Source organism: Paramormyrops kingsleyae, chromosome 8 (genome assembly GCF_048594095.1).
Source record: "Paramormyrops kingsleyae isolate MSU_618 chromosome 8, PKINGS_0.4, whole genome shotgun sequence".
Classification (NCBI taxonomy): domain Eukaryota; kingdom Metazoa; phylum Chordata; class Actinopteri; order Osteoglossiformes; family Mormyridae; genus Paramormyrops; species Paramormyrops kingsleyae.
This window is the reverse complement of record NC_132804.1, coordinates 17,184,330-17,210,401: the sequence shown is the minus strand read 5'-3', so window position 1 is coordinate 17,210,401 and position 26,072 is coordinate 17,184,330. Positions and strand designations below refer to the sequence as shown.

Genomic DNA, 26,072 nt, shown 5'->3' with positions numbered 1-26,072 from the left:
CGCTGAATCATCCCAGAGATATGACTCAGAGCAGTGAAAACGCCCGCTCCGTACGCACCGCCTGTCAGCCGCTCTCTGCAGACGGGTCCGTGCCGCAAACAGGCCGCCCGTCCCGCCGGTGCCCGCGCTCGGCCGCCTGTATCAGATCTGGCCGCGTTTAACATTAAGCGCAAGTCGCCGAGCCGACTGCAGATGATTGAGATCCCAGGCAATTCTGAAAAGCGCTTTAGGGCCAGACTCCCGCTTCTCAATCCTTCTGGGGTCAGGCGGCTTAATTGAGAATTCGAAAATCCTTTTATTCTGAGGGAAAAGATAATCAGAATCCTCTATCCTGCCAGACATTTCTGATCTCTCGTTTTGGTTGCTGCTTTTTCTTTCAGTCCCCGTGTGTAAAGGTGCAGAAGCTGACTGGATTTCAAATTCTCTGCCACTGGCTGGTGTTACTGCTGATTGATACCCTCTCTGAGTTCGTTAGCGGCGTTGGTTAATTTAGACCAGGCCTCAGTCCTCCAGTTTCTTTTTCGAACATGCCACGTTTTACCCTCCACTATGATTGCTTTAAAATAGTGTGAGGTATGAGGTATAGAAATAGCATAAAGTTAATTTCCCTTGAATTCATGTGCCGTTTCATCTGTTTGTGGAAAGCAGACCTGCGTGACGGATGCATTTTCACGCCATACGGGGAGCTTGCAATGTGGAAAATGGCACTATATCAGAAGTGTTACACTCTCCGTTTGCCACTGAAATATCTGTTAAGATCCATTTTTTTTAAATCCCTTACCGATCTCGAATACTTTTGTCTGAGGTTAATTTAGTGGTTCGCAAATGTTAATTGCTTTTACAATGTGAATTCAGGAAGCAATTAAACAAAGTTGATCCTTGAAAGGCATTCTGCACCAAGAACATAAAATATCCTTAAAAACACAAAATGAAGACTGGATTATCCGCAGGCTGAGCTTGCTGTCCAATCTCTGCAGATGTTTTTTGGTGGCTAAGGTTCCACTAAAGCTATTGTGAAGGACTTAACTGTTTTCTCCTGCCGTATAAATGGAGTGACTCTTTGACACTCCGGTTAAGTGTCAGCTTGAATGGGAGAGGAAATGTAATTAGTGCAAAAGCAGGCGAGACGACTTAGCACCTCCAAGGATGATGTCAGGGTCCACCTGCTGGACCGGGGGGGCCTCCTCGCTCCCCCTAGTGGGCGGGGGCTCTGCGTGACGGCTGCATATCCAGCCATACGTGGGCTGTTTGTTTCAGCTTCTCCTCCGCTCCACCCCCCCATGACTATGGACAGAAATATTACTGGGCTTGCTATCTTGGGAGCTGAAAATGAGGCACTGCGTTCTGTCTGTGCTTATTTTTTTCCGTAATGGTTTGCATTGTTTATCAGCTAAACAATTTTTTCCAGGCACTATCCCTTCTGTCTTTTTTTTAGAAGCTGATACCACCTCCAGCGGGGGATTAGCCCACTGGCTGGGCACTTTCAGTGACCCCTGGGTGGGTCTGTTACGCTTATGATGTGAGGGGGAGGAGATCTTTGTTTTGTTGATCGTCCTGGTCTCTGGTTTCTCTCAACAGATGTGGGTTCTGTGGAGGGCCTGGCCTACCACAGAGCATGGGACACGCTCTACTGGACCAGCTATACCACCTCCACCATCACAAGGCACACTGTGGACCAGAACCGCTGGGGTGCCTTTGACCGTGACACTGTGGTCACCATGTCCGGAGATGACCACCCCCGTGCTTTCGTGCTGGACGAGTGCCAGGGGTGAGCGCAGCCCGACTGAACCTTTCACTGCGCTACAGAATGAGTTTAGTCGAAATTTGTGCAGTCTGACTGAAGCTGGGTTGTTGGTGCGCTGCTGCCCCCTACAGGCTGATGTTCTGGACCAACTGGAATGAGCAGTCACCGAGCATCATGCGAGCCACACTGGCGGGTGGTAACGTTCTGGCCATCATCAGCAGCCACATCCGCACCCCCAACGGTCTGGCCATCGACCACCGCGCGGAGAAGATCTACTTCTCTGACGCCACCCTTGACAAGATCGAGCGCTGCGAGTATGACGGGAGCAGACGCTACGTGAGTATCCCCCCCCCCCCCCCCATTCCACCCCAACCCCCCAACCAGTTAACATTCCGGTCTCATTCCCGTGTCATCAAAATACCCTTGTGCCCCCTACAGGTGGTGCTGAAGAACGAACCAGTGCACCCATTTGGCCTGGCCGTCTATGGGGACTACATTTTCTGGACAGACTGGGTGCGGAGGGCTGTGCTCCGTGCCGACAAGTATGTGGGCGGAGACATGAAGGTCCTGCGCGCAGACATCCCCCAGCAACCAATGGGCATCATCGCCGTGGCCAATGACACCAACAACTGTGAGTTTCATCACCCAGAGGGAGGGTTTATAAGTGACTCCTTATTGGCCGACGGGTTGCTTGGCGTTTGATTTGGGGCGGAGCCAATCACCACTGCAGACAAACACTTTGTAGCTGGTATTGCTCTCCTTGGAAAGGTTGCTGAAAGATTTATAGCAGCTTGATGCCCCCTCCCCCCCCCCCCCAGCAGTTCTTGAGCGGATGTGGCAGATTTGTGTGCTAACAGAGGCCAAATTGCCTTTTTGTCACGGCCCCTCCCATTCTGCTCCCTGTCCTGAGGGGAGAGATTCAGTAATTAGGTGACAGACGCAGTCTGGCTGCGCCCAGGGGCTGGAATGAGCTGCTCACACCTGGGGGGCCCGAGACAATCTTCACATCCACCCACTTCTCCCATTCTGGGTAGCACCCCCCCCCCCTCCCCACATAGGCACACACCAGATGTCTTCCTTTCATAATCTCTTTGTCTTTTGACTTTCACAAAGTGAGTCTCCAGTGCTCATTGACGGCAGATAAAATACAAGAATTTGACACAGGAGAATCCAGCCGTTGGTTGTTGTGGGGGACAATAGTCTCAAAGTGTGGCTGGGCTTGGAAAATGCTCTCTTGGATCGCAGTCAGCCTCATTTTGGCAGACTGTGGTAAGGGCTGCCTTGGTATCACGAGGGGAGGGGGGGGGGTTCTTGTCCAGACTGGAGCCACTCAGTGGTCATTCAAAAGGGCATCCATCCAGAAAGCTGAACCTGCCGCCCCTCTGTCCTCCTCCATTCACTAACCGTCGATCGGTGGAGATAAACTCAAACACTGTAAGTGCAGCGTTGCTTTTGCAGTTTGCAGTTTGAGAAGCACATTATTCCTGATGTGATCCACAAGTCGCTCACGTCTTCTCTGGATCAGGCGCAGAAGTATTTTAGCCTGAAATGTCAAACCTCAGCGTGAAGGAATCGTACACACATGGGTTCTCAGCCGCCTGCACTTTAATCCGCTCTAAACCGGTCTTCCTGGGGCGTGGCGCCTTTCTAAGCGGCTGCCCATCGTCTTCCATGGGGTCTGATTTAAAGCGGGGGCATGTCTTTCAGGGTCTGCTATTAATTATTCCGTGCTCTCCCTCCCCCACCCGCGCAGGCGAGTTTTCCCCATGCCGCGTGAACAATGGTGGCTGTCAGGACCTCTGCCTGCTGACCTCCGAAGGCCGGGTGAACTGCAGCTGCCGCGGCGACCGCAGACTCATGGAAGACAACACCTGTACAGGTGAGGGGGCGGAGCTGAGGGCGAGCCAATCAGCGGGTCCAGGGGGTCAGAGTTATTTTAGAAGCTGAGATAGCCTAATTGTCGGTGTTTGTTACAGAGCACCCAATGTAGCTGCTGAGGAAAGCAGATTGTTATACAGTGATATTAGGATTATGAGCAATAAAAATGATGTGGTAGTTATGGGTGATTTTAATCTACCGGGGATACAGTGGGACATTGTTGCTGGCTCTTCTGAAAATGAACTTGAGATGGTGGAATTAGTACAGGATTGTTTTTTTACTCAGTTTGTTAACACCCCTACCAGGGGAGATGCCATTCTTGATCTTGTTTTGTCTAATAACCAGGACAGGATTGGTAAATTAGATGTTTTAGAACCACTTGACAGTAGCGATCATAACATGGTTAAATTTGAGGTTAAGTTTAGTGCCCGAAGAGCAAAGTCCAAATCAAAAATATATAATGTTAGGAAGGCTAACTTCAATTGTATGAGATTAAAACTAGAAACCGTGAACTGGATGGAGTTAAATAACAAAACTGTTGAAGAGGCATGGGAATTTTTTAAAAGCACATTATTGCAAGTACAAGAGGACTTCATACCTGTTTCTAGCAAGAATAAATCTAGGAAATTGCAACCTAGGTGGTTTAATAGGGACATAAAGTATAAAGTAAGGAGGAAAAGGGCTTTGTTCCAGAGATGGAAAATAACTGATGATGACATAATAAAGCAAGAGTATCTAAATCTACAGGCTGAATTAAAAAATGACATTAGACGAGCTAAAAGGAATGTCGAAAGGAAGATCGCATTGGAGGCTAAGGATGACGTTAAAAGTTTCTTCCAGTATTTTAACTCTAAAAGAGCTCTAAAAGCTGAAATTACTAATCTGCAGGATAGTAAGGGTCTTATAATTGAAAACGACATTGACATAGTAAATGAGTTCAATGATAGTTTTGCACGGGTATTCACTGTCGAGGACACTAGTAACTTACCAGTTCTTATTACTAATTCAACATCGTCTATAACTAATATATATATAACTGAAGCTGATGTTTTGCAAAGCCTAGCTAAGCTCAAAATAAATAAATCACAGGGCCCTGATGGCATCTTACCTATAGTGTTAAAAGAGATGAGGGATATTATTTGCCGACCCTTAACATTACTGTTTCAAAAATCCTTATCTGAAGGTGTGGTACCTTCTGATTGGAAGCATGCCAACATAACGCCCATTTTCAAAAAAGGGGATAGAAGTAATTTGTCAAACTATAGGCCAATCAGTCTAACTTGTATAACTGGTAAAGTTATGGAGGCTATAATCAAAGAGAAAATGGTAGATTACCTGGACTCAAATAACATTTTGAGGGATAGCCAGCATGGATTTAGGAGAGGTAGATCCTGTTTAACAAATCTGTTGGAGTTTTTTGAGGAAGCTACTCAGGAAGTTGATGATAAGAAGGCCTATGATGTCATCTATTTAGATTTCCAAAAGGCTTTTGATGTTGTTCCCCACAAGAGGCTCTCACTTAAACTCAAAGCGACAGGTATTTTAGGAACTGTAGCGACTTGGATTGATAACTGGTTAACGGATAGGAAGCAGCGAGTAGTTATAAGAGGCTCGATGTCACAGTGGGCCTGCGTTCATAGTGGGGTACCACAGGGTTCAATTTTAGGACCACTTTTGTTCCTAATTTACATAAATGATATAGACACCAATATATACAGTAAACTGGTGAAATTTGCAGATGACACCAAGGTGGGTGGTGTAGCAGATACTGAACTAGCGGCTCAGCAGCTACAGCGGGATCTTAATTTAATTAGTGACTGGGCTGACACCTGGCAGATGAAATTTAACATAGACAAATGTAAGGTACTCCATGTAGGGAGCAGAAATATAAAGTACAGGTATTTTATGGGACCTACTGAAATAAAGGTAGCTGATTATGAGAAAGACCTTGGTGTGTATGTTGATGCTTCCATGTCTCATTCTCGCCAGTGTGGGGAAGCAATAAAAAAGGCCAATAGGATGTTGGGGTACATCTCCAGGTGTGTGGAGTTTAAGTCAAGGGAGGTAATGCTAAGATTATACAATTCCTTGGTGAGACCTCACCTAGAATATTGTGTACAGGTTTGGTCACCATATCTTAAAAAGGACATAGCGGCCTTAGAAAAGGTGCAGCGTAGGGCCACAAGAATGATTCCTGGTCTTAGAGGAATGTCATACGAGGAAAGGTTATTTGAGCTAAATCTGTTCAGCCTCAAGCAAAGGAGACTGAGGGGGGACATGATCCAGGTCTATAAGATTCTAACAGGTTTGGATGCTGTTCAACCGAATAGTTACTTCAGCATTAGTTCAAATACAAGAACTCGTGGCCATAGGTGGAAATTAGCGGGAGAACATTTCAAACTGGATTTAAGGAAGCACTTCTTTACACAGCGTGTAGTCAGAGTATGGAATAGTCTTCCTGATAACGTAGTGCAAGCTGAATCCTTGGGTTCCTTTAAATCAGAGCTAGATAGGATTTTAACAACTCTGAGCTATTAGTTAAGTTCTCCCCAAGCGAGCTCGATGGGCCGAATGGCCTCCTCTCGTTTGTATAGTTCTTATGTTCTTATGTTCTTATACGGTGAGACGCTGTGCACCCCCACCAGCTCTGAACACCACGTGCAACAGCATTGACGAGTTCGAATGTGGCAACGGCGACTGCATCAACTACAGCCTGACTTGCGACGGCATGGTGCACTGCAAGGACAAATCTGACGAGAAGCAGTCCTACTGCGGTAAGACGGGGTCTCCCTGAGGGCTTGTGACGTTGATCCCCGGGGGCCAACAGTGTTTCGGCGCTCGTTTCTTTAGACAGAGCTGTGTTTGAGTTCATTTCCATTGGGGTTTGTATCTGATGGCTGTAAGCTTTTCTGCTCTGTGGACTCTGTTTTTAAGCAAAGAGCAGTTCCAGATGTGGAGGCCTTAATCCCCCACCTCTCCCCCCCCCCCCCCCCCCCCCCACAGCCCACCGCACGTGTAAGAAGGGTTATTGGCGCTGCCTCAACGGACGTTGCATTGGTCATGGATTCTGGTGCAACGGGGTTGACGACTGCGGGGACAACTCGGACGAGGTGCCCTGCAACGGTGAGGGGGTCTGACGGGACCACAGCGCCTCACTGCATTGCTGCTGTTTTGTTCAGTAAAACGCCCATGGCAGCTCTCTCATCACACTCCTCCTCTCCTGCAGCGACCCTCTGCCGCACGGCGGACGAGTTCCAGTGCCGGGATGGAGCCTGCATCACCAACTCCAGCCGCTGTAACCAGGTAGTGGACTGCGAGGATGCCAGCGACGAGATGAACTGCTGTAAGTCCTCCTGGCCACAAGAGGCAGGAGATGACAGTCTGCCCTGTTCTCTTTTGGCTTATTGAATTTCATAGCTTCATTTCAGCCTGTTTTCTCTGTTAAATTATGGAAAGACTCCAAATACCCCAAATTCTCCCAAACGTTTTGCCACTTTTTTAATTCTATGTACAATTCTCACGTTTACTGACTTTCCAGTTCAGATTACATTTTTACTCATTTCCACTCCGCGTGTATTCTTTTGCAGAAATAACGTAGTTGAGCACATTTGGTCAGGAACATCTGGGTTACAGTTGAATATTCTTTATCTGTGTTCCCCCCGCATCCATTCGGACCCTGAGTTTCTGACAAGTGTCATATAATCGCTGTGTAATTAGCCTGCTTATCCACACATTTCACAGCTGCCCACTTAAATATGTATGTTCACTGGTGGCCCTAAGTTCACGCTGAAATCACAGAAGGTCGAGGCTGATTCGGACCGCTGTTTGCACCCCCCAGCTGCCACCGACTGCTCCAGTTATTTCCGTCTTGGGGTGAAGGGAGTGACGTTCCAGAAGTGTGAGATGACCACCTTGTGCTACGCTGCCTCCTGGGTCTGCGATGGCTCCAATGACTGTGGCGATTACTCAGACGAGAGGAACTGCCCGGGTAAGGAAGGCCACAGGCCCGTCCCACTCCGGTCGCAACCCTAACCCAGAATCCCCTCTGTCTGTGCAGGAAGCGCGTCCTGATTTACATGAAGTTAACATATGAAGTGCGATGATTGTTGAAGATGAGGCAGGATTTTAATGCCCGTTTCTCGGCAGCTACTTGTTTCATTCAAAAGTACCATGAAATTTCCTGGACTGGGGCTTTGATCTGTGCAGCTGATCAGGGTGTCAGCGTGGAGAACGTTCTGGAAGTGCGGTTGTCCCCCTCATTACCTGGCTGTGTTGCCTCCCCGACAGACAAGCGGAAGAGCAAATGCCCGGTGAATTTCTTCGCCTGTCCCAGCGGCCGCTGCATCCCCATGAGCTGGACCTGCGACAAGGAGTATGACTGCGAGAACGGCGCTGACGAGGCGCAGTGCGGTAAGGCCTATGGCCACGCCCCCACACTTCCCCCCCACCGCTTCTTTCTCTGCTCCTCCCAACCGCTCCTCTCGGTGTTCCGCATGACTGCCTCTGTTTGGGCAGCCCTGACTGCTCTTCCTGACTGTTCCCCCTTACTGTCCCTCTCTCAGTCCCCCTGTCTGCCCCTCTCTCTGGCTGCTCCTCCTGACTGTTCCGCTCTGGCTGCTCCTCCTGACTGTTCCCCCTTACTGTCCCTCTCTCAGTCCCCCTGTCTGCTCCCCCTGTCTGCCCCTCTCTCTGGCTGCTCCTCCTGACTGTTCCTCTCTGGCTGCTCCTCCTGACTGTTCCTCTCTCGGCTGCTCCTCCTGACTGTTCCTCTCTCCCTCTCTCTAGACAAGTTCTGCTCCCCATCACAGTTTGAATGCGCCAACCACCGGTGCATCTCCTACACCTGGCTGTGTGACGGTACCGACGACTGTGGGGACGGCACGGACGAGGACAGACGTGGATGCAGTAAGTCTCACCGCCTCGGCCATGGCTACAGGGACACACTCCTGGGCTGCGGAGGACATGGGGCTCTGGAAGCTGGAGTTGGTTATCTCAAAAATCTGAACTGTTTTTGTTTCTCATGTAAGTCCTGCTGGACGCCTTTGAAGCAGTGCAGGCACATGGAGGTTTATCTCAACCATACCTTCATCTGCCTACAGAAAACAAGACCTGCAGCCCCGAGGCCTTCCAGTGTCCCGACTCGCACGTGTGTGTCCCACAGCGCTGGAAGTGTGACGGGGACAAGGACTGCCCCGACGGCTCCGACGAGAGCGTCAAGGCCGGTTGTGGTAAGCCTGGCAGGGCTCCTGTGTCCAGTTTCTCTGCTGCTGTTTGTTGTTACAGAACAGGGATGATTCAGTATCACTGCTCTGGAACAGAACGTTCAGCAGTATCTGATCAGTCAGGGGAATGTCTCTTAACGACCAGATCTGCTGCCGGAAAGTGATGATGTGAGTAATTAAATCCCAACCTCCCCCCAGTACTCAACAACACCTGTGACGAGGCGGAGTTTCTTTGTCAGAACCGGCAGTGCATCCCTAAACACTTTGTGTGTGACCATGACAACGACTGTGGCGACGGCAGCGATGAATCCCCGGAGTGTGGTGAGCGGGACGCGCTGAGACGGAGCGGGCAGGGCGGGGGCCCAGCTAGTCAGCTGACCAAAAACTCTGCTCCTTACAGAGTACCCCACCTGTGGGCCCAACCAGTTCCGCTGCGCAAACGGCCGCTGCCTCATCAACAAGAGCTGGGAGTGCGATGGTGAATTCGACTGCCATGACCGGTCCGACGAGGCTCCCAACAACCCCCGCTGCAGCAGCCCAGGTTAGCGCCTCCTGCTGGCATCTGGGGTCCCATGCGGGGGTCCTGCTACTGTGCTTCTTGAAAATATCTTGTACCCACAATTAGCCTTTAGCATATAGTATTTGTGTTTTTTTCAAGTCGCCGTCCTGGCCTGTGTCACTGGCCACCACCCCCCCCCCCCGTCCAAGAACACACTATGGAAGGTGCACAGGAGTTGCCAAATTATCCATGTCCATAACCCGTCCTAAATATCGAGCTGAATTATTTAAATTTAAGAATAAGCCGACACATGTCACTTCCTGTAGGTACAGTGAAATGGAAAGTGGTGGTCAGTTACAGCAGCAGCTCTTCAGGTAAACTGACATATGTGCCTGGCTGTTGAAGTCTGCTCACGTTGAAGAAGAGCAACCTTACTCTCTGCTGAGCTGGTAATAGATGAGTAACAGGAGGATTTTGCACTATTAATATCATTCTTATAGCAGTGTAGATGACCAGAATCTGCCTTTGAGCAGCCAGACCAGTTTTAGTGGAAAGACATTCAAGATGGCGGCCTGTGGTTTTTAACTGACGAAGTTCAGGGGTGTAACAGAGAGCAGGGTGGAGAAAAGAATCCTTTCTGGTTTGTGGAGGGCATCTGGTAGGGTGTTATAATGCTCAGCAAGGGCATCAAGCAGGACCGGGACGTGAGCTATGAAATTGGATAAACCTGTCAAGTTTAATATTATGAAAAGTAATGGTCTGCTCAGCTATAACTTTGGTCAATGGAAAATGGGCATCAAATCAAACAACCTTATTGCCAGAAATGGGAAATTCAATAGCAGAGAAATTAGAAGGTGCGATGTCTGAGCAACAAACTAAATCTAAGATATGTCCTTTATGTGTGGGAGAATTCACAGACTGAGACCTAAGCATTACAGAGTAGAAATAAAATCATTAGCAAAAGTATTATTGGAATTATCAGAATGAGTATTAAAATCTCGAAGTAAAATTGTATTACAAGACAGTGGACCGATGAGTCAGTAGAGACGAGAAATCAGTAATGAAAGCAGCTGATGTTTTTTCGCCGGCCTGTACACAACCACAGCTACGAGAGATTTATTAATGTAAACAAACCAGGGTAGAATTGTTTGGTTTAACTGTGGAATTCCTTAGGCTGCTGCCATGTCTCTGTGAGACATAGAAAGTCAATTTTTTGGTCTTCATTGAATTTGTATAGTAATGGAGCCTTGTTAGTAAGGCACTTAATGTTGAATAAAGCCAATTTTAGAGAAGTAGCAGAAGCTTTGCGTCTAACTTGGACAGGGCTGCCAGCCACCTGGTTAGCAAATCTGTGTGGTTTCCTTGGGGGTCAGGAATCGGTGGATCAAAAGGAAGAAATAGATCCATTCTTGCTATAGGAAAAGTTCCATCGTGATCCACTGTGAATGTACCTTGGCCACCCAAGACTGTAATGATGGACAAGCAGAGCAGGCGGGGCTGAAATGCACGTGAATGCACAGGAGCTGGATTGCAGTATTACCTAAGCCAACTATCTGTGAGAATCCGCATCCTGGCGATCAGGAACATTGGTCCGCTAGATCACCGGGGGCAGATCTAATAATATCAGCGGATAATTCTGAAACCAGAATTATCGAACTATGGTGCACAATCGAAAATTTAAAAATACAAAGTTAAAAATAGATATAAAAACCACTATATTAAACTACTATATTAAGTTAAAATTCCTCGGAGATCAGTGGCAGCCAAATTCACCAGCTTTCACTCTAAATGAGTTCACTTTCTTTAAGATTGAGGAATGCTTTCTAAAAGACCGCTGGTAGCGATTTTGTCCTGAGAAATCAGAAGTGTGCTAGTTTGAGTCTGTCTCATAACTGAAATTAGCAAAAATGGGATCCATATTTGCATAGCCTTCGGAAATCGTCTTGGATGCAGCGGAGAGAGCCGCTCCGAATGCCGACTGACGCTCTCTCCCTGTGCCGTGTCTCCCGGAGCAGAGAAGAAGTGCAACGACACGGCGTATATGTGCAAGAACGGCAACTGCGTCAACGAGACCCTGCTGTGCAACTACAACGACGACTGCGGAGACGGCTCCGACGAGCTCAACTGCTTCATAAACGAGTGTCTGAACAGCAAACTCAGTGGCTGCTCCCAGATGTGCGAGGACCTCAAGATCGGGTACAAGGTAGGGCCCCTCCCCTCCCCGCTCCGCTCAGCGGGCCCCCGGGGGCAGCCGGGCTCTGACAGAAGCGGAGGTGTTTGCGGATGACGAGCCCCATGCAGTGAGGACACAGGGACCGTGGTATTTTAGGGATGAGTGACCTGGGCCAGAGATATTTTAGTCTGACTTCCGTCTAAGCATGGATATAGTTTATGCAGTCTGTTGTTTTAAGGATGCGGCTGATTTGCTGTTTGTGCTGTGCTAAAAGATTTGATTTGCAGTAAAACAGTTAATCCTTTTAAGTAGCCCATCTCTGTGGCAATCACTACATCACCTATGCTGAAGGGTGCAGTCAGGATTCCTGACTGTAATGGAAAAGGTGCCTGAATTAATTAACTGAATTAAATGTCAAGCTGGACTAAATTAAATATAAATCATTTCATTAAGCAAAATAATCTCCATCAAGGAGCTTAATTTTTCATCCAAACGGGTGGCAACAGAAGGACGGCCGGTGTAACGGCTTGTTCTCTTGCTCCCCCTGCAGTGCAGATGCCATCCTGGGTTCCAGCTAAAGGAGGACGGCAAGACCTGCATGGACATCGACGAGTGCCGGTCCTCCTACCCTTGCTCCCAGCGCTGCATCAACACCTACGGCAGCTTCCACTGCCAGTGTGTGGAGGGCTTTGAGCGCCGGACCAGTGACCCCACAGCCTGCAAGTCGACCTCAGGTAAGGACGGCCTTTTGATATCTGTAACTGCCAGTGGGCTGCCTGGAAGGATGCATCTATGGTTATGTCTTTGCCGCAATGCTCTACCATGACACATCCAGGTGGGGACGCTCTCCAGTACACTCAGCAGAGCGTGTCTCCTATAAAGTGAAGGACTCCTCGACACCTAGATGAGTCTCTGGTGACTCAAGAGCTGTCCTTGGTAGCTGTCTGTTCGTTGCGACCATCTGGTTCACCACGCTTGGCTCTGTTCTCCTTCTCCTCTCTCCTGTCAGCGGAAGAACCCTTCCTGATATTTGCCAACCGCTACTACCTGCGTAAGCTGAACCTGGACGGCTCCAACTACACCCTCCTGAAGCAGGTGAGGCCCAGTGAATGTTAATTAGTGAAAACAACCTGAGGCCAACCTGGCATGAGCCATTGAACTGCGATAAGCATTTACTTCCTCATTCTTTAGTGCTGCACTTAGCTCTTTATGGCCTTTGAAGTTGCAGTTTCTGTGATGGACTAAATCTTTGTGCGTTTCTGTGTGGGTGCAGGGCCTGAACAACGCAGTGGCCTTGGACTTTGACTACAGAGAACAGATGATCTACTGGACGGATGTGACGACGCAGGGTAGCATGATCCGGCGCATGCACATCAATGGCAGCAACGTGCAGGTCAGTGAGGGCCACCTCGTCTTGCCTCCGGCCACGCCCCCGCTGCACACTCACTTTCTGATTGGCTCTCTGGCCAGGTGCTGCACCGGACCTCCCTCAGCAACCCGGATGGCTTGGCTGTCGACTGGGTGGGTGGGAATCTTTACTGGTGCGACAAGGGCAGAGACACCATCGAAGTGTCCAGGCTGGACGGGGCCTTTCGGACGGTGCTTGTCAGCACGGGCCTGCGGGAGCCGCGTGCGGTGGCGGTGGACGTGCGTAATGGGTGAGGCTCCGCCCCTTCAGACCTGACTTCCTCATTCCTATTGATCGCTGTGATTTATATACCCTTATAAAAGATTATATAAGCTCACTTCCTTTGTTTGGATGAGTACTGCAATATCAACCATATTATCTTATTAACCAGCCCAAACTCCTATATTACCCAGGTACCTGTACTGGTCAGACTGGGGCGATAATCCCCACATTGGGAGGATCGGTATGGACGGCAGCAACCGCAGCGTCATCGTTCAGCAGCGCATCACCTGGCCCAACGGCCTGACGCTAGACTTCATCAACGACCGCATCTATTGGGCCGACGCGCGGGAGGATTACATCGAGTTCTCCAGCCTGGATGGAACCAGCCGTCACACAGGTCAGGCATCTTGGAGACCGGCTGGGTTGGGACTGGGTTGGGCCCAGTGGCGTACGAACCTGTCCACCCAATAAACTCAACATGACCAACCAGCGGTCATGATCTTCCCAGGGCCAGAACTTAGATGTCAAAGTCAAAAGCAGAAACCCGCCTACTATAGGTGAGTCAGTCAGTAGATGTGGTTCTCCTCGTGCACCGTTGCCTGCGTAGGGAGCTGCGCTGTATCTCTGTCCTCGTTGAGGACTTTGGTCCCCAGGTGCCCGCTGCTCTTCAGGCCTTGATGCGACCCCCTCCGCTTTCTCAGAAACTGTGAAAGCAGCGAGTTAGCAGGCTGCCTCAGGCTCATACATCAGCATAATGAAATGACTAACGAGGGGAGCTGTGGGCGTCCAGAAGCCGCCAGCTTGGCGTCGGCTCCTGTTCGGCTGACAGGGGCATGGGGTTCGCTCCCAAATTATCAAGCGCGTAGAGATACAGACAGAGGAAAAAATAAATATGTATCTGCAGTCACATTTTCTGTTAGGAGAACGACCGGAATGAAGAAAGATGGGTATAATATTATAAGCAGACCATGGAGGACGGGTGTATTAAAGCACTCCGCGAGGGTTCATTTCTATGGATCTCACCAGGAGACTCACCCTGCCTTCCCTGGTCCTTTTGTATTCCCAGTACTGAGCCAGGACATTCCCCACATCTTTGCCATGACCCTGTTTGAGGAATATATCTACTGGACCGACTGGGAGACCAAGTCTATCAACAGGGCCCACAAGACCATGGGCACCAATAAGACCATGCTGATCAGCACTCTCCACAGGCCCATGGACATCCACATCTTCCACCCATCCCGGCAGCCTGAGGGTAAGTGCGGCGGGGGGGGGGGGGGGGCACCGTGCCGCCAATCTTGGTCCTGTGTTTATAGTCAGTAACTAGCTTTAAGTGCCGTTGGTGAGATGAGAGCTGTAGCATTTGCATCAGAACAATGCAGCACTAGGGTGGGAGGAAGGAACAGGAACTTTATTTGGGGGTAGGACTTTTAACGGGTTTACCGACACGGGGGGGGGAGGGATGCAAACAGGAAGGGCAGTCATGCTGAACGCCCGCACCCTCGTCCTGCTGCAGTGACTAACCACCCATGCCAGACCAACAACGGTGGCTGTTCCAACCTCTGCCTTCTGTCGCCGGGCGGCGGCTATAAGTGCGCCTGCCCTACCAACTTCTACCTGGCCCACGACGGGCACCGCTGCATGTCCAACTGCACAGCCAGCCAGGTAGGGGGCACGGGTCCGCGTCGAACCTGGGGCCGGACCCATTAGTCCGCCCTGTAGATCTGTACTCATGGATCTCTTGCTGTCCGTACAGTTTGTGTGTAAGAACGACAAGTGCATCCCCTTCTGGTGGAAGTGTGACACTGAGGACGACTGCGGGGACCGGTCCGACGAGCCCGCCGACTGCCGTGAGTTTGTTGATCTTTCCGGAACCAACACCAGGCTGCAACATTCACTCGGACTGAATGTCTCATCTGGTGATAATGAATCATAGTAGAACTGAATAAGTTCAAAGGTAGCTCACCAGGTAGAAATAAGGGAACAGTGGCTGTTGACGCCCCCCAGTATCCCCTACTGGAGCAGTTACAGGCGGCACTGGTCCATGACTGCCTGAAGAACAAGGTCACCTCTTCACAATGAATCCCTTGCCTCCCATGACTCCAGTAACTACTTTGGCTTTGTGTTCTCGCCCCAACAGCCGAGTTCAAATGCCGACCAGGCCAGTTCCAGTGTGGCACTGGGATCTGCACCAACCCAGCCTACATCTGTGATGGAGACAACGACTGTCAGGACAACTCTGACGAGGCCAACTGCGGTACGACGGCGTCTCCCCCTGCCCGGCTTCTGCCGTGTCCTTCCCCAGCCGCCCCCTCACTGGCAGATTGAGGCCTCGTTGGTCCAGGTCATTCTGGCGGAGAATGAAGGCCAGGGAGCACATCTTAGCACAATTCACGTTGAAGTACCAGATCCGAAATGGGGATGCGGCCCTTTAAAAGGAGATAAATCCCGCCCAGTTATGCAGGCAACCCCTCACCACCAGGAGCAGGATGATGATGATGATGATGATGAGGATGATCATCAGACTCCTCTCCCTGCTCCATGTCTCCCATCCAGACATCCACGTTTGCCTGCCCAGCCAGTTCAAATGCACCCAGCCCAGCCGCTGCATCCCCGGAATCTTCCGCTGCAACGGGCAGGACAACTGCGGGGATGGCGAGGACGAGAAGGACTGCCGTGAGTCTCCGCCCCCACCGCCGCCACCACCCTGTCTCGCGTTTTCATCCTCCTCTGCCTGCCGAGCGGAGCTTTCCGGTTCAGCGTAAATCCGGCAAGGCGGCCTTTGTCCTGCTGTGTCCCGGGCCGCCTTTCCCCGGTTACACGCTGGATCTCCAGATGTGGCTCTCTGTGCCGGCACTGTTCCCCACTCTCCCGCCTCCAGTCCTACTGCGTGCAGGTAACTCCTCCCCCATGATGCCGCCTCCTGTCTCTCGCCCCCGCAGCCGAGGTCACCTGCGCCCCCAACCAGTTCCAATGCTCCATCACCAAGCGCTGCATCCCCCGCGTGTGGGTGTGCGACCGCGACAACGACTGCGTGGACGGCTCCGATGAGCCCGCCAACTGCAGTAAGGCTGCCCCCTGCTGTTCCTCTCCTGCTCTCGCCTCTCCTCTCTGTATATAACCTCCTCCCGGTGTCTCCTTCCAGCCCAGATGATCTGCGGCGTGGACGAGTTCCGCTGTAAGGACTCGGGCCGTTGCATTCCAGCGCGCTGGAAGTGTGATGGAGAGGACGACTGTGGGGACTCCTCCGACGAGCCCAAGGAGGAGTGCGGTGAGCAGGGGCTCAGGGTCCTGGAGGGGTGGGGTCAGGGGCTCAGGGTCCTGGAGGGGTGGGGTCAGGGGCTCAGGGTCCTGGAGGGGCGGGGTCAGGGGCTCAGGGTCCTGGAGGGGAGGGGTCAGGTGCTCAGGGTCCTGGAGGGGCGGGGTCAGGGGCTCAGGGTCCTGGAGGGGTGGGGTCAGGGGCGGGGTCAGGGAGGGCTCCATCCCAGCTTCTCAGTTCACTCTGTCCGTCACTGTGTCCCATCTGCCGCGCTTAAGAAAAGCCGGGTAACTTGACTGTAATCTGTGGTCACTGCCGGATCTGAACCTCCACAGTCGCAGATGGAGTTTAAAAGGGTGATGCGGCATGACGGAGCCTGAGGGCTCAGAGGGCGGAAGGAGCCGGCGACCTGGGGACACATAATCGGGGGAAAAACCTAATGCAGGGTGGTGTTAAGATGTCGTTCCCCCCCCCCCAGATGAGCGGACCTGTGAGCCATACCAATTCCGCTGTAAAAACAACCGGTGCGTTCCGGGCCGCTGGCAGTGCGACTATGACAACGACTGTGGTGACAACTCCGATGAGGACAAGTGCGGTAAGGGCCCGGCCACTTCACCCACACACACACACACACACACACAGTGACAGCATGCTCGTCACACCAACATCACCCGGACCTCATGTATGCTCCTCACTCGTCTTACTCTCTTCATCCTTCATCGTTTGCCTCATGCTGTAACTACTACGTGACAGATTTCCTGGAACAGCCGGTCTTACAGGTGCTGTGTCACTTGTACTCCTGTGCCACATGAGGCTGTTTTTATTCTTTTCCGTTTTCGTGACCATCGGCTCATCTCCACTCATGCTATGTTTTCGCTTTATTTCACACTGACCTGCTGGCATGAGTCAGAGGTAGGTGTCTTCACTTTCAACAATCCCATCCACCCTGTCTACAGTCAGCCCTACCCCTGCCACCAGCAAATCTAATCACCCCTTCCCAGTCCCCCCCCCCCCCCTCCAAAATAAGCTGTGTGTGGTCCCTAGCAACAGTTAATTAGTGGGATGTGAAGTTTGGCATAGTGCTGCGTCCGACTCCCCCCCATGGGAAGGTCTTCCACCTGCTCTTTGCCTTTGTCTGATCATCTGCCTCCTGCTAGGATTTTTTACTGCTTGCCTTGTTGACCTCACACCTGGCGTTTGACCTCCTGTCTGGTTTCTGACCACACCCTTCCTCATCTTTGACCTCCTATCTGGTTTCTGACCACACCCTTCCTCATCTTTGACCTCCTGTCTGGTTTCTGACCACGCCCTTCCTCATCTTTGACCTCCTCTCTGGTTTCTGACCACACCCTTCCTCATCTTTGACCTCCTATCTGGTTTCTGACCACGCCCTTCCTCATCTTTGACCTCCTGTCTGGTTTCTGACCACGCCCTTCCTCATCTTTGATCTCTCGTCTGGTTTTTTGACCATGACTTTATAACTGTTATCGTTGCTTGTCTAAAAGCACCACCAGCTGGTATTGAGGCTCCTTGCTGGAACAGACTGTGGACCTCTTCCCTCATCATACATAAATATATATGTACTGTGTAAAGTCTTTTTCTTAGTGGGAATTGTGAGTATCCTCCCAGACAAGAAGGACTGCACTCTTTATTTTTAGTGGAACCACTAGTGTATTGTTGGAAAATGTTTTGGATTTAGACTTTAGGATTTGCTATTTTTAACACTAGAGGGCAGTATTTTGTATACTCAGATTGTAATGGCCTTAGTCAACTTTTCATTGCAAATAGGATCATGACCTGAAACAGTGTAGAGTGTTATCTACACATAGACCTGTTATAGGCACAGTCCCAGTCCTCCGCCGTTAGGGGTTTTTGGTTTTTTTTCCAGCACTTTTTTTTTTTTTGTAATGCGTGACTTTCAATGTTACTCAAAGGCAGTGGAACTGGTACCAGTGTGAGGCTGATTTTGGCTGAGGCGTGATGGTGTGATAGCAGGTCTCCTGACTGGAGCACGTTGGCTCCGCTAATGAATGACCGGATGTATGGTGGATTAATTATGCATGCAGCCTCCCCCCCCCACCCCTTTCCTGTCCTCCAACGTCCTGACCCCCCTTGCATGATGAGTCGCTGTTGCAGTGCTGTGACCTCCTGCTGTGGATCTGTCTGGGCTGTGGGAGAGATTCTGCCGGTCCCTCAGCATCCCCAGCCCTGCTGTTTCTCATCCGTTGCCAGATCAGGGCTCCCGTTTTGGGAGTCCGTACATCTATGCGCTCTTTGAAAGTCAAAAGTAATTCAATACAGTGTGGCAGAAACAGCTGACGAATTAAAATTGCATTCACATACGCGGGATATGTATGTGGAACAGCTTTGGGTGCAAATAGATTTCAAAGCACGTCCATGGACAGAAAGACGATAGGTGTAAATTAACAGATGGGTTTAAAAAAGCAAAAGAGCTTATTCACGAACATGGGAAGTACGTACAAAAATGGAAGACTCCGCTGAGTCACGCTTAGCTTTGACTTGGGTGTTTAGCACCTTTGTTGATGTCGTAGATTTGGGGAATGTTATTAATTTTCATTGGTCAATTTTAATGGTCACACGTGACTCGGTGTTACATGGACTGCTGACTGCTGCAAAGTCAGACACACACCCCCCCACACACCCCAAGCCAGCTGTCCCCTGCTGTTTCCTTGATGACTTTTGTAGCTTTACAGGGAGGGGGCAGAACCAGGCCGGCACGCTAATATTTGGCATCATTCATCATCATCAACTGGGCACCGTCCATGAAATCTGCGCAGCTGCCCACCACTGGCCTTTGCAGAACAATGTCTGGTTCTACTCCAAGACCAGACCTGGCTTGTGCCAAAATCACAGTACCAGATGTTCAGTGTAATAATGTTTGTTTGCATATGCCAGCATTTTATTGCTGCATGTGTCTAACGTGCCCAAAGTCAATTAACGGTGGGTCTAATTATGGTGTGAAGGCATGAGAGTCCCTGCATCACAGTACCCCCCCCAGGTCCCATCGGAGGGCTAAGCAGGTGGTGTTCTTGGGCGTTCTTGTAGGAGATGGAGATACACCTGTGGTCTGAAGAACAGGGAAACTGCAGTGTTGACCAGCCACATTCAGTATGTGCGTGTGGGTGGGTTCAAGGCCCCCTCCCTCAATGCTTGCTCTCCCCCCGTTTTCAGTTCCCCGCCAGTGCTCCGAAAGTGAATTCGCCTGCACCAACGGCCGCTGCATCGCTGGGAGGTGGAAGTGTGACGGAGACCACGACTGTGCTGACGGGTCCGATGAGGTAGGGACCAGCAGGTAGCGCTGTGGGTACGAGAGAGGGAGGTGACGACTTTCACAGATGGGTCAGCAGGCCGCTGCTCGCTGGAGCGGAGCTGGGTCCCTAATAATTGAAATGCTCGTCTCGTCATCTGGACCCGGCCGACCAGAAAACTCATTTAAATTGTTAATGAAGGATCCAGTGAACCAACACAGGGGGAAATTGCCTCTCTTGCTCTTGTTAGGACAGAATTAAGAGTCTACACAGAAACTGCTGCTGAATTTGTATTTGCGGCTTGTTCATGTTCGATGTGAACTTTCCACGCACGTCCCTCGTAAATAAATCATGACTCCAGCTCCCTTGTGTCCCGGCTATCAGAACGGCTGTGACCTGAAATGTGACAGCGACCAATTCCAGTGTAAGAATGGCCACTGCATTCCCATCCGGTGGCGCTGTGACGCTGACGCCGACTGCTTGGATGGCAGTGACGAGGAGAAGTGTGACAGCGGAGGTGAGCAGCACTGCTGGCCCGTGGGCCCCCCAGCCTGGCCTCACACCTGCCGTTCTAATTGTTGCTCCTTTAGCCTAATCACTAATCTATTAGCCTAGCCAGTAGCTTTGTTAGCCTAGTTGCTAATGCCGTTAGCCTAGTCCCTAATCCCGTTAGCCTAGCCACTAGCCAGTGGTTTTGCAAAGCCCTTGATCAGACTGTATGTGTGTCAGAAACTATAGTATGCAGTCAAATTATCCAGTCATACATTTATGCATAAACTGGATTTTGCATGTATAATTAAAACCTGTTCCTTTCTCCTGCATTCTACCACCCGGCTGCCCCAGTGGGTCGACACTGCCCCCTGGACGAATTTCAGTGTAACAACACCCTGTGTAAGCCTCTGGCTTGGAAGTGTGATGGCGAGGATGACTGCGGGGACAACTCTGATGAGAACCCAGAGGAGTGCAGTGAGTTTGCACTTGTCTGCCTGTCTGCCAGGGGGCGCTGTAGGGTAAGTCTGCCTCTATTTCTAACGACGCCCTTTGTTTCCCAGAAAAGTTCCACTGTCCGCCGTCCAGGCAGTTCCGGTGCCGAAATGACCGCGTGTGCCTCTGGATCGGCAAGCAGTGCAATGGCGTTGACAACTGTGGGGACAACACGGATGAGCTGAACTGCCGTGAGTGTCTCCAGTGCCTCTCCTGTGACCTTAGTGTCCTCAGTGCCCTTCCTGTGACCTGAGTGTCCCCAATCACTGGCACAGTGTCCTAACCTAGTGATTCCCAGCACGGTCCTTGCAGACCCCCAGACAGTCCACGTTTGGGATCCCACTGAGGAAGCCACCCGCCCCCCTGACCCTTGCTGATACCAGCTTCCCCTTGTAGACCATGTTCAGGCTTGTACGTTTCTCCACAGTACCCTAGTGTCTAGCTGTTTGTCTCATTAGTGTGCCTCCTCCTCCCACCAGCAGAGGTCCCCTCGGGCACCCCCACCTGTGGGAAGGATGAGGTCCAGTGCAGCAACGGTCAGTGCATCAGCTCAAACCTGCGCTGCAACTTCTTCAATGACTGCGAGGACTACGGCTCCGATGAGATCGACTGCAAGCGAGGTGCTGCGGGGGGGCCGACCCCACGGGAAACAACATGCCTCAAAACGTCACTCGCTGACCCCCCCGATACCTCTTTATTTCCCCCGCAGACACGCCGCTGAACAGCTGCCGCCACGGCGCCCAGTCATGTGTGGACGAGGCGCACTGCGTCACCAACGGCAGCGACTCCTTCTGCACCTGTAAACCCGGCTTCCAGAAGGTCGGCAAGAACAGCTGTGAAGGTACATCGTCCTTCAGGTGTTGCGTGTGGCTGTGGAGCTTCAGAAGTGCCAAGGTTCTCCAGATCAGGGCAGGGTTTACGAGATACATTCCTGAAGGCAGTGATCTTTCGCGTAAATATCAACGTTTTGGTGACGTCTTTACCTAACTGTACCCTCATTCTGATGTTCTTCCAGACAAAAATGAATGCAAGCAGTTCGGCCTGTGCTCCCACATCTGCAACAACACGAAGGGCTCGTACAAGTGCACCTGCCACAAGCACTTCACCAAGATCAACGACACGTGCAAAGCTGACAGTGAGTTTGTGCCCCTCGTGGCCCTGTGTGCCCCTGGTGCCTTGATTGACGATGGGTAGCCAATGAAAATTCATCATCATTAACACCCCTCCCTCCAGACTTAAACAGCAACGGACAGGTGCTCTACATCGCCGACGACAATGAGATCCGTAGCCTGGACCCCAGCACGCCCAACTGGGTGTATGAACAGACGTTCCAGGGTGATGCCAATGTCCGCATCGACGCCATGGACCTGCACGTCAAATCCAATAAGATCTTCTGGACGAACTGGCACACGGGCCGCATCTCCACCTATGAGCTGCCCGCTTCAGGATCCGCATCCTCACCCAACTCGAACTCTCACCGCAACCGGAGACAGACTGACGCAGGTGTCACCGACCTGGAGGTACGAGACCCACTCGGTCACCCGCATCAACTTGGGGTCTTGCGGTCGTGTCCTCCAGCACCAACGTGCCAACTGATGGCCCTTCAGAGCTGCTCCTAAAACTAGGCAGCCCGAGCACTCGTGGGAGTTTTACTTACACAAAAACTTTCAGAGAGATAACCAATAAGATTGTAGAGGAGGTGGGTTCAAGCAACTAGAGGAGGCGGGACCAAGACACCTGATTGGTTAGTCTTGCCTCCTCCAGTTGCTTGAACCCACCTCCTCTACAATCTTATTGGTTTCCACAATTTTGGCCACTAGTGCAGACTTCATTTAACTTTTGTCAGATAGCCTGCTTTTGTCTTACAGAAGAACAAAGACGACGTGTTGCGGTAGTGAGGATGATCTCTTAACATACTATTCTGATCGCATTTCTGTGCCACATGTGACTTCCATCCAGATCCCACATCTAAAGATGCCACGTGGCATCGCAGTGGACTGGGTCGCCGGCAACCTCTATTGGACTGACTCTGGCCGGGACGTGATTGAGGTGGCCCAGATCAACGGACGGCACCGCAAGACCCTCATCTCCGGCATGATCGACGAGCCCTACGCCATTGTGGTCGATCCCCAAAGAGGGTGAGTAAAACCCATTGGAGGACTCAGAAAGACCTGCAGTTTGCTTGTTTGAGTAGGATTGAATAGATTTGGTGTTTCACACACCTCTACATCCCAATCAAGTATGGAGGGATGGGAATAGTGAGAAAAGACAGAAAATGAATTTCTCAAACGTTTTCAGTTATTCAGTTAGCTGACATCAGTGACAAACACAGAAGTGCTGAAATTCAGCTTGACCGCCTTTTATCTCATGTTCAGGAACTAACCTTTGCTCACAGACATGTTAATAGGGGCGTTTAGAATGATTTGACTGTTCAGTTAATGTTTTAAACCTAAAGCTAACACTGTCTAGCTTTAGTCCTTGCTCAAATAAAGAAATTAGCTGCTGTTTGCCTCCCAATCAGGAAAATGTACTGGGCAGACTGGGGAAATCACCCAAAGATTGAAACAGCAGCCATGGATGGGACTATGAGAGAAACGCTGGTTCAGGACAGCATCCAGTGGCCCACAGGTCTGTGTCTCACCTCCAGTGTCAACTGACCAGCACAAACACACTGCATTCTCCTTGTAGTGGAACATAGTCACTCGCACCAGGGAATAAGTCACTGGTCCATTTCCACAGGATTGGCTGTGGACTACTTCAACGAGCGACTCTACTGGGCCGACGCCAAGTTGTCCGTGATTGGCAGCGTGCGGCTCAACGGCAGCGACCCCGTGGTGGCCGTCAGCGGCCTCAAGAACAGTTCAGTGTCCTCCTTTCGGCTGTTTCTGGGCTCCCGGCCTCCCGCTGCCCTCGGTCTCCCTTTAAAATGATGATTTTTGAGATGCTAAGCCTGAACGTCTCTCCTCTGCAGACCTCCACCACCCCTTCAGCATCGACATCTTCGAGGACTATATCTACGGCGTCACCTACGTGAATAACTTTGTGTTCCGGGTGAACAAGTTTGGCAAGGGGCCCATGGAGAACCTCACCACGGCCATCAACCATGCCACTGACATTGTTCTGTACCACCGCTACAAGCAGCCAGAGAGTGAGTGTCCCTGGGCCGAAGGAGCTGTTGAATAGAATATGAGCTTCCTGCAGATGAACCGTCGGATCTTTATTCCTGCTGCCTGGTGTTTTCTGAGCCTCGTTTGGCTTTCGCACCCGACCTACAGCTTGTACCTGTACCGTAACACAGGATATATACCTAGCAAATGGTGGCCAGTGATAAATGCATTGAAATCAGTTAATGACCCCAATACCACCCACTTTGCTCCCCAGTGACCAATCCATGTGACAGGAAGAAGTGCGAGTGGCTTTGTTTGCTGAGTCCCAGTGGTCCGGTTTGCACCTGTCCCAACGGGCACCAGCTGGACGATGGCACTTGTGTGGAGGTCCCCTCCCCCACGCTCTCCCCTGCTCGTGAGTGCCACTCTTAACAAAATGTCTCGATTTTTGCTCTGTCGTACACTCATACCTGCTGGAGACCCTCCGGCTGACATGGGTTCTGTTTCCCTCTGATCCTGCCAGCGCCCTCTCCTGGCACCTGCACCCTGCAGTGTCTGAACGGCGGGCAGTGTTTCCTCAATGCCCACAAGCAGCCCAAGTGCCGCTGTCAGCCCATCTACCGCGGTGAGAAATGCGAGGTGGATCAGTGCCGAGACCATTGTCAGAATGGGGGCACTTGCACAGCCTCCGCCACAGGTAACGCCTGCCCCCCTCCCCAATTCCGTCATCCCCCCCTAACCCACCTGGAAGCTAACCCTGTCCCCTGGCTCTTCCTTCTAGGCTCCCCTGCCTGCCGCTGTATCCCCGGCTTCACGGGCCCCCTGTGTAATCTGCACACCTGCCAGGAATACTGCCAAAGTGGCGGCAACTGCTCGGTCAGCCAGGGCAACCAGCCTAAGTGCCAGTGTCCCGTGGACTTCCTGGGCGACCAGTGCCAGTACCGTAAGTGTCCTTCAGAGTTGTGCCCAACACAGCGCCCCCAGTCTGCGGAAAAAAAAAATTCTCCGAATACTCACAAGTGGATATGGGTGACGTGATGTCTGTCCCTTCCCAGGTAAATGTGACGGCCACTGTGAAAATGGAGGCACGTGTCTACAGGTCTCCAGCGGCAGCATTCAGTGTCGCTGCCCGCCACAGTACAACGGCGTGAACTGCGAGGTAGACAGGTGCCATTACTGCAAGGACGGCAAGTGTATCCCCACCAACAGCCACAAACCTACAGGAGAAGTCACCTGCAGGTGCGTTATCCTGTGCACGTTCCCCTCCCATCCAGCAGGGGGCGCCAAGATCTAAGGACCGCAGAAAAATAATGCAGTCCTGAATGTGGAGGACAGCAGGTGGTACAGTGTTTGTGGCTCATCTGATATTTGGTCTTTGACCAGGTGCCCCAACGGAAAGATTCAGCCAAGTTGCTATACGTGCAGCGAGTACTGTGTGAACGGGCAGTGTTCAGTGAACCCCCAGACACAGCTGCCCGAGTGCAGGTGGGATGCAGCGGACATCGGTCACACGCATGTACACGGACACACATGTACACGCACACGCATGTACACACACATTCTGTAAGGCATCTCTATGAACTCACTCTTCCTCTTGTCCTCACACCCCTCCAACCTCCCTTCCTTCTCCATTCTTCCCTCCCTCCCTCTTCCCACAGATGTTTCTCAGGTTGGACCGGGCAGCGCTGCTCAGTAAATACCTCCATCATAAACTCCCCTGACCCCAGCAGCCGTAAGTGAAAGCCCCCCTCCTCGTCTCTCCGACCGGTTGCCACTGTCACACCCGGCAGCTGATGGTGGGACTGGGGAGCTGGGTCCTCAGGGTCTGTCCGTCTCTCTGCCTGCAGGAACTGCGTCGATTGTCATCCCAGTGCTTCTGCTGTTGCTCGTTGCCCTGCTGGTTGTTGGCGGCATCTTGTGGTACCGGAAGAGAATGAGTGGGTGAGTTTGCAGCCGGACCTTCTGTTGGAATTGCTCATCCATTCCTCCCTCTGTGGTCACTCTAGAAGAATCTGTTCCTCCTGGTCTGTTCTTTTTTTAGCCTTTATTTACCTGCCCCTCTTCCCATAATCGCCTCTCTCTGGTCATGCCAAAGCTCTGTCCTCTCTCTGCTCTGGGTAACTGCATTTCTCCTGTCTCCCAGGTCTGTAAGGCCAGGCAAATCCTGCTCCAGACGCTCGCGGTAACAGTTGTCAGGGTTACATTCCCCATCTTCCCTCCATGTCCATGTCCACGCCCCTGCCCGCCACCCCTCCCCATATGAATCCACATCCTGTTCGTGTTGACTTTTGCTCAGTGTACCTCGGT

At 51.4% G+C, this 26,072-nt stretch overlaps 1 protein-coding gene across 5 annotated transcripts in view; it reads left to right on the top strand.

Moving 5' to 3' along the window:
* LOC111855263 (low-density lipoprotein receptor-related protein 1-like) overlaps positions 1-26,072 on the top strand; it is a 99,735-nt gene that overhangs the window by 70,516 nt on the left and 3,147 nt on the right. For 2 of the 5 annotated variants that reach the window (XM_072715340.1, XM_072715336.1), the window contains exons 42-88: positions 1,579-1,768; positions 1,876-2,080; positions 2,183-2,375; positions 3,498-3,623; positions 6,268-6,396; positions 6,626-6,745; positions 6,849-6,965; positions 7,461-7,610; positions 7,910-8,032; positions 8,408-8,527; positions 8,722-8,850; positions 9,043-9,165; positions 9,245-9,385; positions 11,359-11,546; positions 12,067-12,250; positions 12,526-12,611; positions 12,790-12,909; positions 12,987-13,174; positions 13,338-13,543; positions 14,213-14,401; positions 14,663-14,811; positions 14,903-14,996; positions 15,287-15,403; positions 15,703-15,822; positions 16,089-16,211; positions 16,292-16,417; positions 16,884-17,000; positions 19,598-19,704; positions 20,059-20,191; positions 20,518-20,640; positions 20,727-20,849; positions 21,138-21,278; positions 21,368-21,499; positions 21,674-21,793; positions 21,892-22,178; positions 22,618-22,796; positions 23,180-23,286; positions 23,398-23,517; positions 23,630-23,806; positions 24,040-24,180; positions 24,289-24,462; positions 24,547-24,708; positions 24,821-25,004; positions 25,149-25,250; positions 25,424-25,497; positions 25,613-25,706; positions 25,909-25,947. In XM_072715340.1, coding sequence (XP_072571441.1) covers positions 1,579-1,768; positions 1,876-2,080; positions 2,183-2,375; positions 3,498-3,623; positions 6,268-6,396; positions 6,626-6,745; positions 6,849-6,965; positions 7,461-7,610; positions 7,910-8,032; positions 8,408-8,527; positions 8,722-8,850; positions 9,043-9,165; positions 9,245-9,385; positions 11,359-11,546; positions 12,067-12,250; positions 12,526-12,611; positions 12,790-12,909; positions 12,987-13,174; positions 13,338-13,543; positions 14,213-14,401; positions 14,663-14,811; positions 14,903-14,996; positions 15,287-15,403; positions 15,703-15,822; positions 16,089-16,211; positions 16,292-16,417; positions 16,884-17,000; positions 19,598-19,704; positions 20,059-20,191; positions 20,518-20,640; positions 20,727-20,849; positions 21,138-21,278; positions 21,368-21,499; positions 21,674-21,793; positions 21,892-22,178; positions 22,618-22,796; positions 23,180-23,286; positions 23,398-23,517; positions 23,630-23,806; positions 24,040-24,180; positions 24,289-24,462; positions 24,547-24,708; positions 24,821-25,004; positions 25,149-25,250; positions 25,424-25,497; positions 25,613-25,706; positions 25,909-25,947 — 6,592 coding nt within the window. The remainder of the gene's footprint in view (positions 1-1,578; positions 1,769-1,875; positions 2,081-2,182; positions 2,376-3,497; positions 3,624-6,267; positions 6,397-6,625; positions 6,746-6,848; positions 6,966-7,460; positions 7,611-7,909; positions 8,033-8,407; positions 8,528-8,721; positions 8,851-9,042; positions 9,166-9,244; positions 9,386-11,358; positions 11,547-12,066; positions 12,251-12,525; positions 12,612-12,789; positions 12,910-12,986; positions 13,175-13,337; positions 13,544-14,212; positions 14,402-14,662; positions 14,812-14,902; positions 14,997-15,286; positions 15,404-15,702; positions 15,823-16,088; positions 16,212-16,291; positions 16,418-16,883; positions 17,001-19,597; positions 19,705-20,058; positions 20,192-20,517; positions 20,641-20,726; positions 20,850-21,137; positions 21,279-21,367; positions 21,500-21,673; positions 21,794-21,891; positions 22,179-22,617; positions 22,797-23,179; positions 23,287-23,397; positions 23,518-23,629; positions 23,807-24,039; positions 24,181-24,288; positions 24,463-24,546; positions 24,709-24,820; positions 25,005-25,148; positions 25,251-25,423; positions 25,498-25,612; positions 25,707-25,908; positions 25,948-26,072) is intronic. The other 3 variants (XM_072715337.1, XM_072715339.1, XM_072715338.1) reach the window with 3 other exon arrangements.